This window comes from Pleurodeles waltl, chromosome 7 (assembly GCF_031143425.1).
Source record: "Pleurodeles waltl isolate 20211129_DDA chromosome 7, aPleWal1.hap1.20221129, whole genome shotgun sequence".
NCBI lineage: Eukaryota > Metazoa > Chordata > Amphibia > Caudata > Salamandridae > Pleurodeles > Pleurodeles waltl.
Genome location: NC_090446.1, coordinates 930,102,660 through 930,119,696, shown reverse-complemented (window position 1 = coordinate 930,119,696; position 17,037 = coordinate 930,102,660). Strand labels below are relative to the sequence as shown.

Here is a 17,037-nt window from a genome sequence, read left to right as displayed (position 1 = left end):
GCACAAATAATAAAGGGAGAGGCAAAGCATCTGCTTCTAGAGAATCTTCCTCTCTTACAAAACTGTGATTTTCTGCAAATTCCCACAGCACATACCTCTCCTCTGGGAGGAAGACTGGCACATTTCTATCCACAATGGTACAATCTCACCACAGACCAGTGGATTCTATCAATTATCCAACATGTTCACTGTCTAGAACTCCTCTCCACTCCACCAAATATATATCCTTGTTTTCAAAAACTCACATGACCATCTTGTTTTCTAGAAAGAAGAGGTGCAGTCCCTTCTCCTCAAATGAGCTATAGAACCAGTTCCCCTATCACAACAAGGGATAGGAGTATATTCACAATATTTCCTCATACCAAATAAAGATGGGTCTTTAAGAGCGATTCTGTATCACAGGCCTCTCAACCTATACATACTTTCAGAGCATTTCCATATGGTCACTCTGTAAGATGTTATTCCTCTATTAGTACAAGGAGATTACATGACGGCATTAGATCTCAAAGATGCTTATTTTCACGTTCCCAAACATTTGGCACATCACAAGTACCTAAGATTTGTCATTGCGGGAAAACATTATCAATTCAAAGTACTACCATTCGGGATAACAATAACCCCAAGGGTATTCACAAAATGCTTAGCTGTAACAGCTGCATTTCTCAGGAAGCAACACATTCACATCTTCTAATACTTGGGCGTTTGGCTCATAAAGGACAATACCATCCAAAAATGTCAGCAGCATACTCAAGACAGAATACATTCTACACAATTTGGGATTTACAACAAACTATCTCAAATCCCATCTACAACCTTCACGAATACAGCCTTATCTGGGAGCAATTCTCAATACTCATTCAGCATTGGCATATTCAAACCCAGTAAGGATTCAGGTGTTTCAAAATCTTCTGCTTCAATTACAGAAGAATCATACTTGCACAGTAAAACTAGTGATGCAACTATTGGGGATGATGGCCTCCTGCACTGCCATTGTTATCCATGAAAGACTACACATGTGTCCACTTCAGCAGTGCCTGTCTCATCAGTGGTCTCAGTCACAGGGTCATCTTCAAGATCTAGTGTTGTTGGACCGCCAGACTCACCACTGTCTGCAATCCCAACAACTTCTCAAAAGGGCAGCCTTTTCAGGACCCTGTGCCTCAGATCACTCTTGAGACAAATGCATCGCAGATGGGTTGGGGATCCCACCTCAGCATCCTTTACCATACAAGAGAAATGGGATCCCATTCAACAAACCTATCACACCAGCTATTTGCAGTTGCTAACAGTCTTCCTAGCACCCAAAGCATTCGTGGCACAAATCTCTCACAAAGTGGTATTAGTCAGTACAGACAATATAACAACAATGCATTATCTGTAGAAACGGGGGGGAAACACACTCACCTTAATTGTCTCTTCTAGCTTAGACAATTTGGAAGTCAGCGGTTCACAATCCTATTCAATTATTGGCAGAATATCTCCCAGGAATGGACTATCAGTTAGCAGACCTATTAAGCAGGACGCTCAACAAGTCCACAAATGGGGAATTCACCCACAAGTACTTCACCAATACTTTCTCATCTGGGTAACACCAGAAGTAGATCTCTTGGCCACTGTAGAAAACTCAAAATGCCCAAACGTGCGTCCAGGTACCACACTCTCATTCCAAGGGCAATGCCATATGGATGAATTGGTCAGGGATATTTGCTTATGCTTTTCCGCCTCTCCCACTCATTCCATTTATGGTACGCAAACTGAAACAGACATCACTGACCATGATCCTTGTAGCTCCCACATGGGCACGTCAACCTTGGTAGATAATACTATTGGATCGGTCTTTGGTTCCCCATCACAAACGTCCCAACAGACCAGACCTTTTGACTCAAAAGAGAGGTCAAATCAGACATCCAGACCACAACACACTCAATCTTGCAATATGGCTCCTAAAGGTATAGAGTTAGGGTATTTACAACTTCTTTCTGAATGTATAGACATTCTTAAAGAGGCAGGCAGATCTACAACTAGACAGTGTTATGCTGCTGAATGGAAAAGTTTTGTACATTACGGTCAACCTAAAAACATTGATCCACTTAAACTGTCAGTACAATATATTGTTTGTTATGTGCTACATTTACAAAAGGCAAAGTTAGCATACTCCTCTATTACACTTCACTTAGCAGCTATAGCTGCTTATCTCCAAAACAGACCGCACATTTCTTTGTTTAGAATTCCTGTCATTAAAGCATTTATGGAAGGACTTGAGAGTTACTCCACCTAGGGTTCCTCCAGCTCCATTATGGAACCTTAACATTGTCCATCTAGACTTATGGGTCCACCATTTGAACCCATGCATTCCTGCTCCTTTCAATTTATTTCATGGAATTTGCTTTTTTAGTAGCTATGACTTCATTAAGAAGAGTAAGTGAAATACAAGTGTTCACTTTAGAGGAACCATTTTCCAAGTACATAAGGATAAAACAGTTCTTAGGACAAACCCTACATTCCTACCTAAAGTAGTTTCACCATTTCACATTAATCAGTTGAGTTGCCTGTCTTTTTCCCTCAACCAGACGCAGTTGCTGAAAGAGCTCTCCATACACTAGATATTAAAAGAGCTCCTAAAAGTTTTAGAAAATCAAAATAACTTTTTGTAGCTTTTTCAGTGCCTCACAAAGATAATCCACTTTCAAAGAATGGATTAGCTAGATGGATAGTCAAGTGTATTCAAACTTATCTTAAAGATAAAAGACAATTACCAACAACTCCTAAAGCACACACTACCTGGAAAAAAGGTGCTTCTATGGTCTTTTTAGGAAACATTCCAATAGCAGATGTTTGCAAAGCTGCTACTTGGTCTACACCACACACATTTACTAAACACTATTGTGTAGATGTTTTAGCTCTTCAACAGGCAAAGGTTGGTCAAGCAGTCCTTAGGGCACTTTTTCAAGCTACTCCAACTCCTACAGACTAGCCACCGCTTATTTGGAGGGGACGGCTTGACAGTCTATGTAAAGCATGTTTATCTACAGCTACACATGCCATCAAATGGAAAATGTTACTTACCCTGTAGACATCTGTTTGTGGCATGTAGTGCTGTAGATTCACATGCACCCTCCCTCCTCCCCGGAAGCCTGTAGTTGTGGTTTAAAATATTGTAAATATGTACATACATTGCATGGACATCTCTTTTTATCTATCTATATCTATCTGTCTCTCTGTACATCTATACACACACTCATTACCTCATCCGCCTGCAGGAAAACAATCTAACAAAAGACTCGATGCCCATGCACATTATCACCGGGAGGAGGAGTCACTTGATCTTGTGATTCGAAAAGATTCTTCAAAGAAAAACAACTTGTAACACTCTGAGCCCAAAACTAGATGGTGGACTTGTGCAAAGCATGTGAATCTACAGCACTTCATGCCACAAACTGATGTCTACTGGGTAAGTAACATTTTCCTTGCCACCTCATTTGGTTGAAGAAAGATAGCCATTGAGGGGCAGTAAAATAATTGTTCAAGCAACGACAGGTCAAACGGTTTTCTCCATGCATTTGCTTATTTTAAAGGAGATAGTTTTTGACAGATTGATTCTTCTCTTACAACCTCTTAATATTTGTGTCAGTCTGGACAAACACTTTCACGCTAACACTAATGTAGGTTGTTATCCGGTGATCTCCTGCCATGAACAATCCGTATATGTTGTTTTGCCATATGGTGCAGTGTTTGATAAAGAATAGTGGTGGTGACACACCACAACCATTATTTCACAAGATCAGTGTATTAAATGGTCACATTAGACAGGGAACTTCAAGAATATAGAGGTTGTGTCAAAATGTTCAACGCTGGGCTGTGCTGATGGACAGACACATTTGATGGTGTAAATGTGAAGGGAGGTCTACAACACTTGCTGCACACCAGCATTAGAATTGGAGTATTTCTTTTTCTTTTTTTACAAAGAGGGTAACAGTGTGCCTACATGAAAAGGTGGTGCAAGTCTGGACAAACAATAGTACAACAATATACTTCCTGAACGAATGTGTGCACAAAAACTCCAGTTCTATCAAAGATGCCACCAGAGATATTGAATTGGGCAATGCAGATGTGACCTCATATGGTCTGCAGGTGATGACTTTGAAAAACCGGAGATGAGCTTGCCAGGATTCAATCTGAAAACATGTTTGGGTAAATAGGTGACGTAACACCTGTTTTTAAAGCATCTAGAAATGGCAACAAACGGTGGTATGAAGCATGTGACACGTTATGTTTGTGCAATACTGCAGACGATCAGCACACTTTGAAAATTACCGACCCAAGCAAGGTTGCGCATCATGAGCCACAGGAATCATCTAGACTCTCGTTCCGAATATGAAAGCATCATTCCTGAATTTGTAACCCTTCTGCAGTAGTTTCTGGATGTTTTTAGGAAAGACAGATGGCCTACAACAAGAGGTTCTACTCTGCATTATGGAAGATATTTGTAGCTTGGTGTCTTAGATACCACAAGGTACCTTTAGAAAATCTTCCAAAAGATACATTATATATGTCATGCACTTGGTAGATTCAAACTAGAGTTACTTCTCAGAAAGGGTACATTGAGTTGCCTTCATTTCTTATATGAAGAGTGCCCAGGTACTTATTAGCGTAGAGTATTGGCATTGCATAGTTTTCTAGAGGGCCTCAATGGATCAGTCCCTCACTACACAAAGATGTTTTAAGACTTGGGGGAAAAACGGGCTTTTGGCCAGGTTTCATAGCTTCTCAGGTGCTCTTGTAAAAGTGAAGTTATTCTCTATTTCACTAATGTCGATTTCTCTATCTATTCGCCAGATCTGATGTCTCAGTGGACTAATGCATCCATTAAAGAACTTGTGTTTGACTTCATGGCCACAGACAGGTTCAACTCCTGGCAGGTCCGTTCAGCCTTTCATCATTCTGAGGCTGATAAAATGTGTACCATTGAGTTGGGTAACAATAAACACCTGTTAGCCAGTTGCAAAGCTGCCCCAAGGGGTGAGCAGGAGTTTTACAAATGCACATGTAATGTTTTCTTAAACTTTACTGTACAAGACAACATTATTTGGCCTCATGGAGCTTGAACTAGTAGGAAATGGGTAATACATTTTGTAGGTAACATTTCACTCGGACGTTTGCTCATTCAATTTATGTCAGCAACATTTATGACTACACATCAGTGTACGTTGAAAGAATGATCATTTAACATGAAATTCTGAGTTGCCATGCACCATGAAGGATGGTGGTGGATGCAAATGTTTACTATTAAGAAAACTCTCATATTAATATATTCAGACAATATAAACTTGACAACTCATCCTAGGTCTTAGCAAAGATAATATTTCTCCTCCATTTGTTTGTAAGTCCCTAGAAGAAAGGTAATTTCATGTGCTGTATGGACTTTAATTCCTGACCTTCACATGTGCTTTGATTCATTCAGCCATGCCAGAGAACTTGCTCATCTTCCACATAGGTTTGCTAGCTTTTCTCTCAAACATATACCAGAGAATATACAGACAGGAAAGATGGGAGGCAAAGTTTAACAGAGGAACTATCCCGTGCAACTTGACTAGGTCTGGGCGGAGTTCGCAGACTTTCGTGTAGTGCTGAAAAAACACTGCCGCTGTACGCCGAGTTCTGCAAGCGGCGGAGGTTGGGTAAGTCTAGCTGTTTGCGCTGATTTTCAGTGCCAGGATCATCTTCTGCACTGTAAAATCATCTTGAACGGCATCAAACAGAGTGCCTGAGGGCGCTAACTTCTTTCTGCCCCTCAGGTAGAATTTCTACTTGAGTGGCATCTTCCTCAACGTGAGCGGCAGCTTTCTCAACGTGAGCGGTAGTGACCTGTCGTGACTGACTGCGTTCAGAAAACTCCCTAGGCAACTTAGCAATTTCTCTTGCTTGCCGACTTAACATTGGCAAGACGCTCAAGAGAAAAAACTCTGCTCCATGACGCTTCCTGGAGTTTTTCAGTACTCTGCGCAGAGCTAAAAACCTAAACCTTACATCGCTGCTTTGGAGCAACAAGAGATGCATGCTGCTGGTACCAACAAGTTCTCACCTAAATGGAGTTTCTGGAGCTCGCCGCCCGAGACATGCAGACCACGAAAAAAAACATGACACTACAGTTGTCACATGGGACTGCTTTCTTGCTTAAGTGCCCTAAACTGCTTAAGCAATTGTTACTAAAGCCAACTTCAAAATTACAGAGAAACGCTGCCTATAATATACTCAATAACAGACAATGGACTGCCACCCAAAATAAGGGACTGTAAGTGTAAATAGTGGACAGGTGGTCACCCAGAGCCCGTGGCACAGGTAAGCTCTGTGACCCTTTGATGCTCCTGTGAGTTGTTGCTCAGATCAGCCTATTGAAGTCCACGCTAATAGTCAACAGTCCACGAACAGACCCTCCACACACTTGGTGGACACAGTGTGTGCCCCTTGTTCTGTCACTGAGAGCAGCTACTGAGCTCACTATTAAGCCAGCACCCTTACTTGTTTAAGTAGGTCTGGTGAAGTTGAACCGGGATGATTCCATCATCCTTCATTTTGGTGTCAACTAGTGTAAAAGAAACAAGTTGCTTCCATGTAACACTGGCTCTGCAGCTGGCTCCAGCTAACCCTACCTGTCCGTTGAGGTGGGAGTGGTGATTAAGAAATGGAACACTTATTTCTTCATTTTGGCACATAAGATGATGTCAGGCAAAATGCAGTCTCAAGATGACGTTTATGGTGAAGGGAACTCTGAGCTTCACATCGACACAGTGAACTATTCAAGACACGTTGATGTCATTTGACACTCTACTGAGCACACCCACCAAGTGCCTGAATGCTACACCCCATGCACATCTCTAAAAGAATAAAGTTGCAAAACAACTCTTAAAGTAAAGTAGCATGTGCTTTCCAGTTCGGTATTTGTGATTGCTTTGCATTGTGCTTGCAGGTGGGGCTAGCTTTGGAATCCGGGCCTAGCCTCAGTAGAACTGTTTCTCGACTTTTGTTTCTCAGACCTGATAGCCCTTCTTTTTTCCTCTTCTTTTTTATGCCTCACTTTGCTATTTAGTGAGAGTTATCGCTGAGCTCTAATTTCTGATTGTGGGCTTGTTTTTCCTGGTAGTGTTTGGAGTATGTAGTTCTTTGCCAGACTCTAAGTGGAATGGTTCTTTTTGCATGTGGCTTCACCCCACCCTACTTGATGGTCCCTTCTGTCTGCACCCCACTCAACTTAATGGGACGTTAACTGGCGTCTCAGACTACAAGACAGTGCCCTACCGATCTTTGCCCTTCTGTTTGGTAGTGGTGAATTATCATGCCATGCCTAAATGCACCCACTGTACACAATGCTGCCCAACTGACGGCACCAAAACATGATTGGAAACCACCTGCCCTTCTCCAGACATGACTGTAACCCAATGACACACTGAGACATAGAATACACCAGGACACTGAAGAAGACACATGAAAATATGACTTTGAGAGACATGAACGAAAGGGGACATTGAGGAGACCTGAACGGGGGAGTCACTGCTGATATACAGACGTGGATGGTGCTTTTAACTTGTGTGTTTCTGTCTTCACTGCCCAATGACGCTGGCTCTAATGCTTTGTTCTTTTCAGGGATTCTGCAAGAAAGGCGAGGTCCTGGTTCTGATGGGGCAAAGGATGGAAGCCCTGCGACATTTCCAGCACTGTTTGATGCTCAACCCCAACGTGTTAGCTGCTGAGAAAGAAGTCACGAAGGTAACATTCTCCAGGCTTAAACACAGGGTTGCATTCTCCAGGGATCAAGACGGGGAAAAATGTTCGAGCCATCCCTTTGCTTGTCTCTGAATTAAGTTCCCTTCTCACGTGTCCAAATCTTGCGGCCTCCTTCATCTGAATTCCCCTGTTTATTTTGCGCCTGACCTTACCCTCTCATTACATTTGATGCCCCCGCCTAGTCACTTTTGCTGGTCTCCTGCCATTTGCCAGTCTATTGTTTGATTTCCTCTGTTTGAAATTGCGTGTCTTTTTGTGTTGTCGATGCTATTTTTATATTTGATTTCTCCTCCTTCCCTTTGATCGATTTTCAGTGCCTTGTTCTACGTGTTGAATTTTTTCATACTTCGTCTTGAACATTTCTTTTTCCTCTTCCCTCACCACCGTGTCTCGCATTCGATTTGCCCAATTTTTCAGATTTCTTCCAGGTTAATGTTTCTCTTCATCTGACCCACCCACATCTTGAAGATGCCATTTCTAATTTCTTGTCTTTCCTTTGGCTCATTTTCATTGATAGTTTTATCTGCACTGGTGACTTGAGTTTGTTTTCTCTACCTCGTCTTGCATGTTTGATTGTCTCAGTCACAATCCTAGTTTTGCATTTCATCTTCCCCAATAGTTTCATCATTGTAGGAAGCTGGCCTGGTGCGCTGTGAGCACCTATAGTGTTATCACCTTATTCCAGATATCTTCTATCAGTGAAGTGTAGGCAGTGCCTAGGAAGCTAAGGCTGTCTAAAGGTAGCTGTGGATGAGCAGCCAAGACTTATCTAGGAGACATGTAAAGCTTCTGCAATACCACTTTAATCATACCACACTTACACACATGAAATAACCACACAGTGTTACAAAAATAAAGGTACTTTATTATAGTAACACAAATACTAAAATACGGTATAGGCAATCCCCCAACTGGAGGTAAGTAAACACACTATTATATACACATTAGCAATCAGTAAATAGCATTGAAAGCAATAGGCATTGGTAAAAGCAATAGCAAATAGTGAGGGCCCCAGTGGAGGGTCAAACCATATACTAAAAGAGCGGAATGTGAAAGGCAGTCCCCCACCCAAGGGAGTGGAATCAGTAGATGGGAGCTGGAGGAACTAGGAACCCCAAGAGGTGAGCACCAGAGTGACCCCCAACGACCGGGAGAGCAGAGGTGGTAAGTACTTGGTTTTCCCCAAAACCAACAGGAGGACTTTGGAAGAGGATTATGCAAGACCTAACCAAGACTGGAAGAACCCAAAGGTGGATCCTGACAGAAGAGGACCTGCCAAGGAATGGGACCAAGTCCAGTTTGAGTTGGAATGTCCTGCTGTGGCAGGAGCCACTACCCACCCTCCTGTGGATGCAGGACCGGGTCACGTGGGCGAAGAAGGTCAGCAGTGCAGCACAGGAGGTGAAGAGGAGTTCCAGGAGTGATGCAAGTGGTGCCCAAGTCAGCAGTTGAGATGCAGTCAGTCAGTGGTGTTGGAAAACCAACAACAAGCCTTGGTAAATGCAAGAGTCTGAGAAGAAGGTTTTGCAAGGTTGAAGAGGACCAGCAAGATCCAGGCGACTCGACCCAAGGAGGGGAGTCCGTGTGACCCTCAGCAGCTGGAAGAGACACAAGAATAGGAAGCACCCCCCCACAGACCAGCCACTGGCAGCAAGCACAGGAGTTGCAGTGAGGCCCACTCAGCACAGCTGAAGGAGTGTCCCACGTCGCTGGAGCAGCAGGCAGGAGGCTGTGCTTTGCAGGAATGAGTGCTGGGGGACGGGCTACACGGAGCCTAAAGATCCCTTAGAGGAGGAACAAACAAGCCTTGGTAGCTGTAGGAGGTGCAGTGCACAGGGATACTGGCCTGCAAGGAGAGTTGGACAGCTGGTAGAGAGGACCCTAGGGGACCACTGCAGACCACCACCTGTGATGCAGTCTCTACGCAGTTCCAGAGGAGAGAAGATCCAAGCAACTGGTTGCTGTTGCAGTTGGTGCCTGTGGATGCAGGGCAGTGGCTCCAAGAGAGATTCCTTCTTACTACTTGTGCAGGCTGAAGACTTGTCGCCTTCAGAGGATGCACAGCCGGGGGAAAGGTTGCAGTTGCTGGAAGGAGCCGGCGAAACAATGTTGGATAGCGGAGTCATCAGTGGAGTTGCAGATTGTCTTGGAGGGTCCAGTTGCAGTCCCAGTGGCCAGAAGATGAAGTAAATGTTGCAGAGGATTCCTGCTGGAATCTTGCTTGTCAAATCTGAGGACCCACCCAAGAGGTAGACCCTAAATAGCCCAGGAAGGGGGATTGGTCACCTAGCAGGATGACCACCTATCAAGAGGGGTTGTGACATCACCTACCTGACCTGGCCACTCAGTTGCTCCCAGAGGTCTCTGCCCACCTTAGGTTCAAGATGGCAGAACCAGGTGGCCACCTGGAGGAGCTCTGGGCACTACCCTTAGGGTTGTGATGGACAGGGGAGTTGTCACTCCCCTTTATTTTGTCCAGTTTTGCACCAGAGCAGGGACCTGACTGGTGCAAACCAGTTTATGCAAGGAGGGCACTAAATGTGCCGTTCAAAGCATACCGATGGCTTAGGGAGGCTACCCCTCCCAAGCCATGTAACACCTATTTCCAAAGGAGAGGGTGTTACCTCCTTTTGCCACAGGAAATCCTTTGTTCTGCCTTCCTCTGCCTGAGCTGGTCAAGCAGCAGGAAGGCAGAAACCTGTCTGAGGGGTGGCAGCAGCGCGGGCTGCCCGGAAAACCCCAGAAGACTGGTAGGAGCAATGCTGGGCATCCTCTAAGGAGCCCTCAGAGTGCATGGAATCATACATCCAATACTGGCAATAGTATTGGGGTATGATTCCAACATGTTTGATACCAAACATGCCCAGGTTCGGAGTTACCGTTATGTAGCTGGACACAGGGTAGTGACCTGTGTCCAGTACACAAGTAAAATGGCTTCCCCATACTTACGAAGTCCAGTGCAATGGAGATGGAGTTCGTAGGGGCACCTCTGCTCATGCAGAGGTGCCCTCACACACAGATACCTGCACTCTGCCCTCTGGCCCTTTAAGAGGGCCTACCATAAGGATGACTTGCAGTGAGCTGGTGAAGTGACCTGTAGTGACAGGGTGCATGCACCTTTTCACGCAGGCTGCAATGGCAGGCCTGCAGACACATTTTGCATGGGCTCCCATGGGTGGCACAATATACATGCTGCAGCCCATGGATAACCCCTGGTACCTAAGTACCATATACTAGGGACTTTTATGGGTGCACCAGTATGCCAATTGTGGGGTGTGCAAAATCCCATGCAACCAAATTTAGAGGGCAAGAGTACAATCACCAGGGTCCTGGTTAGCACTTTCCTACAATCATTCCCTATCCTTTGTCTGCTTTTTTTTCCCCCAAACTTCTTGTCCCACGTTTGTGATTTTCTCTGGCCTGTATTTACCTGCTCCATGTTTCCTCAATTGAATTGCATGTCCACAATTTCCTCCCATACCCGTAATACACCTGTGGGTTTTCTCATGCTTCATTCATGTGACTTGGTTTTTCCTGGCCCTAATTTCTGCTACCTTATCCTATACATGCTCTCCTGGATTGTCCCCCATAACTGATGAAGCCATCTCCAGGTCAAGGATTTCTTCAAAGTTTCCTTTTCTTGACACCAGTATCTGTATACTCTGTCCCTCTCTGCACCACTTTCTCCCTATGCACTGGCCTATCATCATGTAGTGCTACCAGATCCTTTACTGGGGCTGAGGATTGTGGTGACCTTTACTGAAAACAGAGGGTTAAGGAATCTGAACTGTGACACACGTTCTACTGTATATAGCAGTTCTGTAAGATAAACTGAAGTGTGGGAGATACAGGTGTGAGGTGGCCCATGACAGCAGTAACATAGCTTAGGTCCGACTGGTGTTCGATCCTTCGGGTGGGAACTGTATGTACGCGATTTACTTTCCAGGTGGCCTACAAATATGTGTTGTTAAACTGCAGCTTTATCTCTGAAGTTGCACAGATGTTTTAATGTTGAAGGTTAATAACACACTTTAGGCAGCCTTTAAATATCTTTATTGTTTTTATCACGAGGTTACAGAAATGTGTAGTTTGTTCCACACTGTGAAACAAAATATTCCAGTTGCATAATCCACCAATAAAGTTGCTAGGCGTTATAGCGAGTACAATTTAATGAAAATTAAAGAAATAATCCGCTTTGTTGAGCTTATCACATTATATTGTATAGAAACTACAGATAAATAGTACGCTTATTGTAAGCAGTGAAAGTTTGATGCCATGGTGGTGTCAGACTTTAGACAGACGTGTCTTGAGGCAAATGTTGCAGATTGGGACCTTGGACAGTAAACCTCACAAAAGCTTTGACATTAGAGGCACGTACCAAGGAAAATAGAGCTATTGCCAAACAGCTTGATGCCATCCAGAGTTCACATATCTCCTGGCTGAGCCTAGTTACATTGATGGTACAAGTAAACCCAGTATTTTGAGTAGCAGTGTAGGTATCTTCGTAGGTCTGTATTTAAGGTATACTGTTGTAAAGGAGCAGGAGCTGCACTTCAGAACCAATGCATATTCATTTCAATGGCAATTGTGGGTTCCAGTATCAGAAGCAATGTGAATTCTGTGTTTGCAGGTGGAGTTCATATACAGAAGAGCTGCCCTAAGTGTACAAAGTAGGTCACTTTGACATAAGTGATGTCTGATGCTGCATATATTTTCACTTTTGCTGACCAAGACCTTGGACAACCACTTGCACCTGTATGAGTATGGTTGCCTAAACTATGCACCTTGATCTTTTTCCTTGGATCTCAGCTTCTCCATCCTGATGTGTCACCACTTCCGGACACTCCTGAAGCTCTTCTCAGGTTGCTCACACAGTACCTTGACCATTGGAGTCCAGAGACAAAAGCATTGATTGTGCCATTAAGTGCCACTTTGGCTGAAGATGCAGAGGGTCCTCTCGACAGGAAGGTACTGTTGTGTTGTACTGTATGTAGCTGAATCTGTCATCAATCTAAACCTCATATCATATGTTAAGTGATGGTAAAGATTGTCTGTAGTGAAAGCTAGCTTCTGCTTTTATTCTGCCAGCCTGATGCACGACTGCAGGGAACCCAGAGTGGCGAGCCTACTAAACACAAGGCGCATGAACACGGGGAAAACTCGGGGGAAGAAAGAATAAGTAAGCATTTTAAGACTGAAGGTTAGTAATGACACCATTTGCGAAGTACTTTGTAATTTTGATACACTGTAAATTCAGCGTTTAAGGAATCTGCACGTGACCAACACATTTAACAAATGAATGAATGAATGACTTGCAAAGGGCGCAGCTGCTCAGAATGTCCTGGCGCTGAGAGCATAATGATACGCACAGAAGCCCTATTCCCTAGAGGAGAAGGGCCAGGTTTTCAGTTGCCTTCTGAGGACATCCTCTAGAGGAATCTTCTGAAGATCACATGGAAGCTTGTTCCATGCTTTGCCTCCCTTTCTTAGATCCTTAATACAGGAAACAACCAGCACCGCCCCAGATGCTGACCGCATTGCTCTCGAGGGGTAATAGAAAATAATCCTCCTAGCTCGATAGCCTGGGCTGGCTTGAAGCCTTGCCCTATGAACCAAGACAAGGGAATTTAAATAAGATCCGCTTCCTAACCGGCAACCAGTGCAAATAACTGAAATCAGGAGAGATCGAAGTACGACTGGGCAAGCACATTATGAACCTGGCAGTGGCGTTCTCAACAACCTGAAGGCGCCCTAACTGATTGATTAAAGACAGAGAGTATTCGCTTAATCCAGGCACAATGTGATCAGATCATGGATCACAATCCTGCTGCTATGTAAAGGCAGGAAATAAGAGATGTTCGATGGCATCTGTCGCTGTAGATACGCATGTTTTGCATAGCTCGCCATCTGGTGTTGGGCCGGAGTGTTACAAGTTGTTTTTCTTCGAAGAAGTCTTTCGAGTCACGGAACCGAGTGACTCCTCCTTTTGTCTCCATTGCGCATGGGCGTCGACTCCATCTTCGATTGTTTTTTTTCCGCCATCGGGTTCGGACGTGTTCCTGTCGCTCCGAGTTTCGGAACGGAAAGATAGCTAATTTCGGAAGATTTTCGTCGGTATTGTTGCGTTCGGGATCGGCGTAGTTCGATTCAACACTGCGTCGAAAGATCGAAGAGCTCCGGTGCCGTTCGGGGTAGTTTTTCGATCCCCCGTCGGGGCCTGGTCGGCCCGACCGCGTGCAGAAGAACGCCGATGGAAGGGACCCCGTTCCGCTTCTGTCCCAAATGCCACAATAAATACCCCTATACAGACCAACACTTGGTCTGTAACCTGTGCCTGTCACCTGAGCACAGTGAAGACACCTGCGAGGCCTGTCGTGCGTTCCGGTCCTGAAAAACACTCCGAGACCGTCGAGCCAGAAGACTTCAGATGGCGTCCGCGCCGACAGCCCACCAAGAGTTCGAGGAACAAGAAGAGGAAGGAACCTTTTCAATCCACGAATCGGACTCCGAAGGATTCGACGATACACAAACCGTGAGTAAGACGTCGAAAACCACTCAGAAGATTTACAAGGCCCAGGGGACGCCACTGCCACCAGGCCATCGCTCGACCCATAAATTCGGTGACCGACCGTCGGCACCGAAGAAGGCCCAAACAGTGCCGAGATCGTCCGACTCCGGTCGAGACACCGGCACGCAGCCTTCTCGGGACCGAGAAAGTACTGGAGACAAGCATCGACACTGAGATACCGGTGTAGACACGGCTCGACGCCGAGACAGCGTCACCGACGAAGATCGACGCCGAGAGGTTTCGGCCCCGAAAAAGAAAAAAGTCACCTCGGAGCCGAAAAAAGATGCAGACAGGGTTTCGGTGCCAAAACAGACTGCAACCGACCCAGTTTCAGGCTCTTATACAGAAGAGCAATCGCTAACCTCCCAAATGCGAAAGCATAGGTTTGAGGAAGAGCTACAATCAACTGACGTAGACCATATGCAAAAGCGTATTTTCATACAGGAGGGGACAGGAAAAATAAGCACCCTTCCCCCTATTAGAAGAAAGAGAAGATTGGAGTTCCAAACTGAACAAACACCACAAACAAAGGTGGTGAAAAAGGTTACTCCACCACCCTCTCCTCCACCTGTAATTAATGTCTCACCAGCACAAACTCCATCACATTCCCCAGCTCACACCACCATGAGCCAGGGTGACCAAGATCAGGACGCATGGGACTTATACGACGCCCCAGTGTCAGATAACAGCCCGGAGGCATACCCTACGAAGCCATCTCCACCAGAGGACAGCACTGCGTATTCTCAAGTGGTGGCTAGAGCAGCACAATTTCACAATGTAAGCCTCCACTCAGAACCGGTCGAGGATGACTTTTTATTCAACACCCTCTCCTCCACCCACAGCTCATACCAAAGCCTGCCTATGCTCCCTGGTATGCTCCGGCACGCAAAAGAAATCTTTAAGGAGCCGGTCAAAAGTAGGGCAATCACACCAAGAGTGGAAAAAAAGTATAAGGCGCCTCCTACAGACCCGGTTTTCATCACTACACAGCTGCCACCAGACTCTGTTGTTGTAGGAGCAGCTAGGAAAAGGGCCAACTCCCACACATCTGGAGATGCACCACCCCCAGATAAAGAAAGCCGCAAGTTCGATGCAGCTGGTAAGAGAGTCGCAGCACAAGCTGCAAACCAGTGGCGCATCGCTAACTCTCAGGCACTACTTGCGCGCTATGACAGAGCCCATTGGGATGAGATGCAACATCTCATTGAACATCTGCCCAAGGACCTACAAAAGAGGGCAAAACAAGTGGTTGAGGAGGGACAGAACATTTCAAACAACCAAATACGCTCCTCCATGGACGCTGCAGATACAGCTGCACGGACAATTAATACATCTGTAACTATCAGAAGGCATGCATGGCTACGAACGTCTGGATTTAAACCAGAGATTCAGCAAGCAGTTCTCAATATGCCTTTTAACGAAAAAGAACTGTTCGGTCCAGAAGTGGACACAGCGATTGAGAAACTCAAAAAGGACACGGACACTGCTAAAGCCATGGGCGCACTCTACTCCTCGCAGAGCAGAGGGAATTACAGCACATTCCGTAAAACACCCTTTAGAGGGGGGTTTCGGGGTCAGGGCACACAAGCCAGCACCTCACAGGCAACACCGTCCAGTTACCAGGGACAGTACAGAGGAGGTTTTCGGGGACAATATAGAGGAGGGCAATTCCCTAGGAATAGGGGAAAATTTCAAAGCCCCAAAACCCCTACTACTAAGCAGTGACTCAAATGTCACTCACCCCCTCCACACAACACCAGTGGGGGGAAGAATAGGTCATTATTACAAAGCATGGGAGGAAATCACTACAGACACTTGGGTTCTAGCAATTATCCAACATGGTTATTGCATAGAATTTCTACAATTCCCTCCAAACATACCACCAAAAGCACAAAATTTGACAAAACATCATTCCAATCTCCTGGAGATAGAAGTGCAGGCACTATTGCAGAAGAATGCAATCGAATTAGTACCAAACACACAAATAAACACAGGAGTTTACTCACTGTACTTTCTGATACCAAAGAAGGACAAAACGCTGAGACCAATCCTAGACCTCAGAATAGTAAACACATTCATCAAATCAGACCACTTTCACATGGTCACACTACAAGAAGTGTTACCATTGCTAAAACTACACGACTACATGACAACTTTAGACCTCAAAGACGCGTATTTCCATATACCAATACACCCATCGCACAGGAAATACCTAAGGTTTGTATTCAAAGGAATACATTACCAATTCAAGGTATTGCCTTTCGGACTAACAACCGCACCAAGAGTCTTTACCAAATGTCTAGCAGTAGTCGCTGCACACATCAGAAGGCAGCAAATACATGTGTTCCCATATCTAGACGACTGGCTAATCAAGGCCCATTTGTTAATAGAGTGCTCAAACCACACAAATCAGATCATACAAACCCTCTTCAAACTAGGGTTCACCGTCAACTTCACGAAATCCAACATTCTGCCGTGCAAGGTACAACAATACCTAGGAGCCATAATAGACTCAACAAAAGGAGTAGCCACTCCAAGTCCCCAAAGAATCCAAAATTTCAACAACATCATACAACGCATGTATCCAACACAAAAGATACAAGCAAAGATGATATTACAACTCCTAGGCATGATGTCTTCATGCATAGCCATTGTCCCAAACGCAAGACTGCACATGAGGCCCTTAC

General features: G+C 45.0%; 1 protein-coding gene across 2 annotated transcripts in view; it reads left to right on the top strand.

Annotated features, from left to right (window-relative positions):
* LOC138245736 (LON peptidase N-terminal domain and RING finger protein 1-like) overlaps nucleotides 1–17,037 on the top strand; it is a 110,461-nt gene that overhangs the window by 31,829 nt on the left and 61,595 nt on the right. Inside the window, exons 3-5 of one of the 2 annotated variants that reach the window (XM_069199602.1) lie at nucleotides 7,642–7,764; nucleotides 12,592–12,750; nucleotides 12,871–12,982. In XM_069199602.1, coding sequence (XP_069055703.1) covers nucleotides 7,642–7,764; nucleotides 12,592–12,750; nucleotides 12,871–12,982 — 394 coding nt within the window. The remainder of the gene's footprint in view (nucleotides 1–7,641; nucleotides 7,765–12,591; nucleotides 12,751–12,870; nucleotides 12,983–17,037) is intronic. The other variant, XM_069199603.1, reaches the window with a different exon arrangement.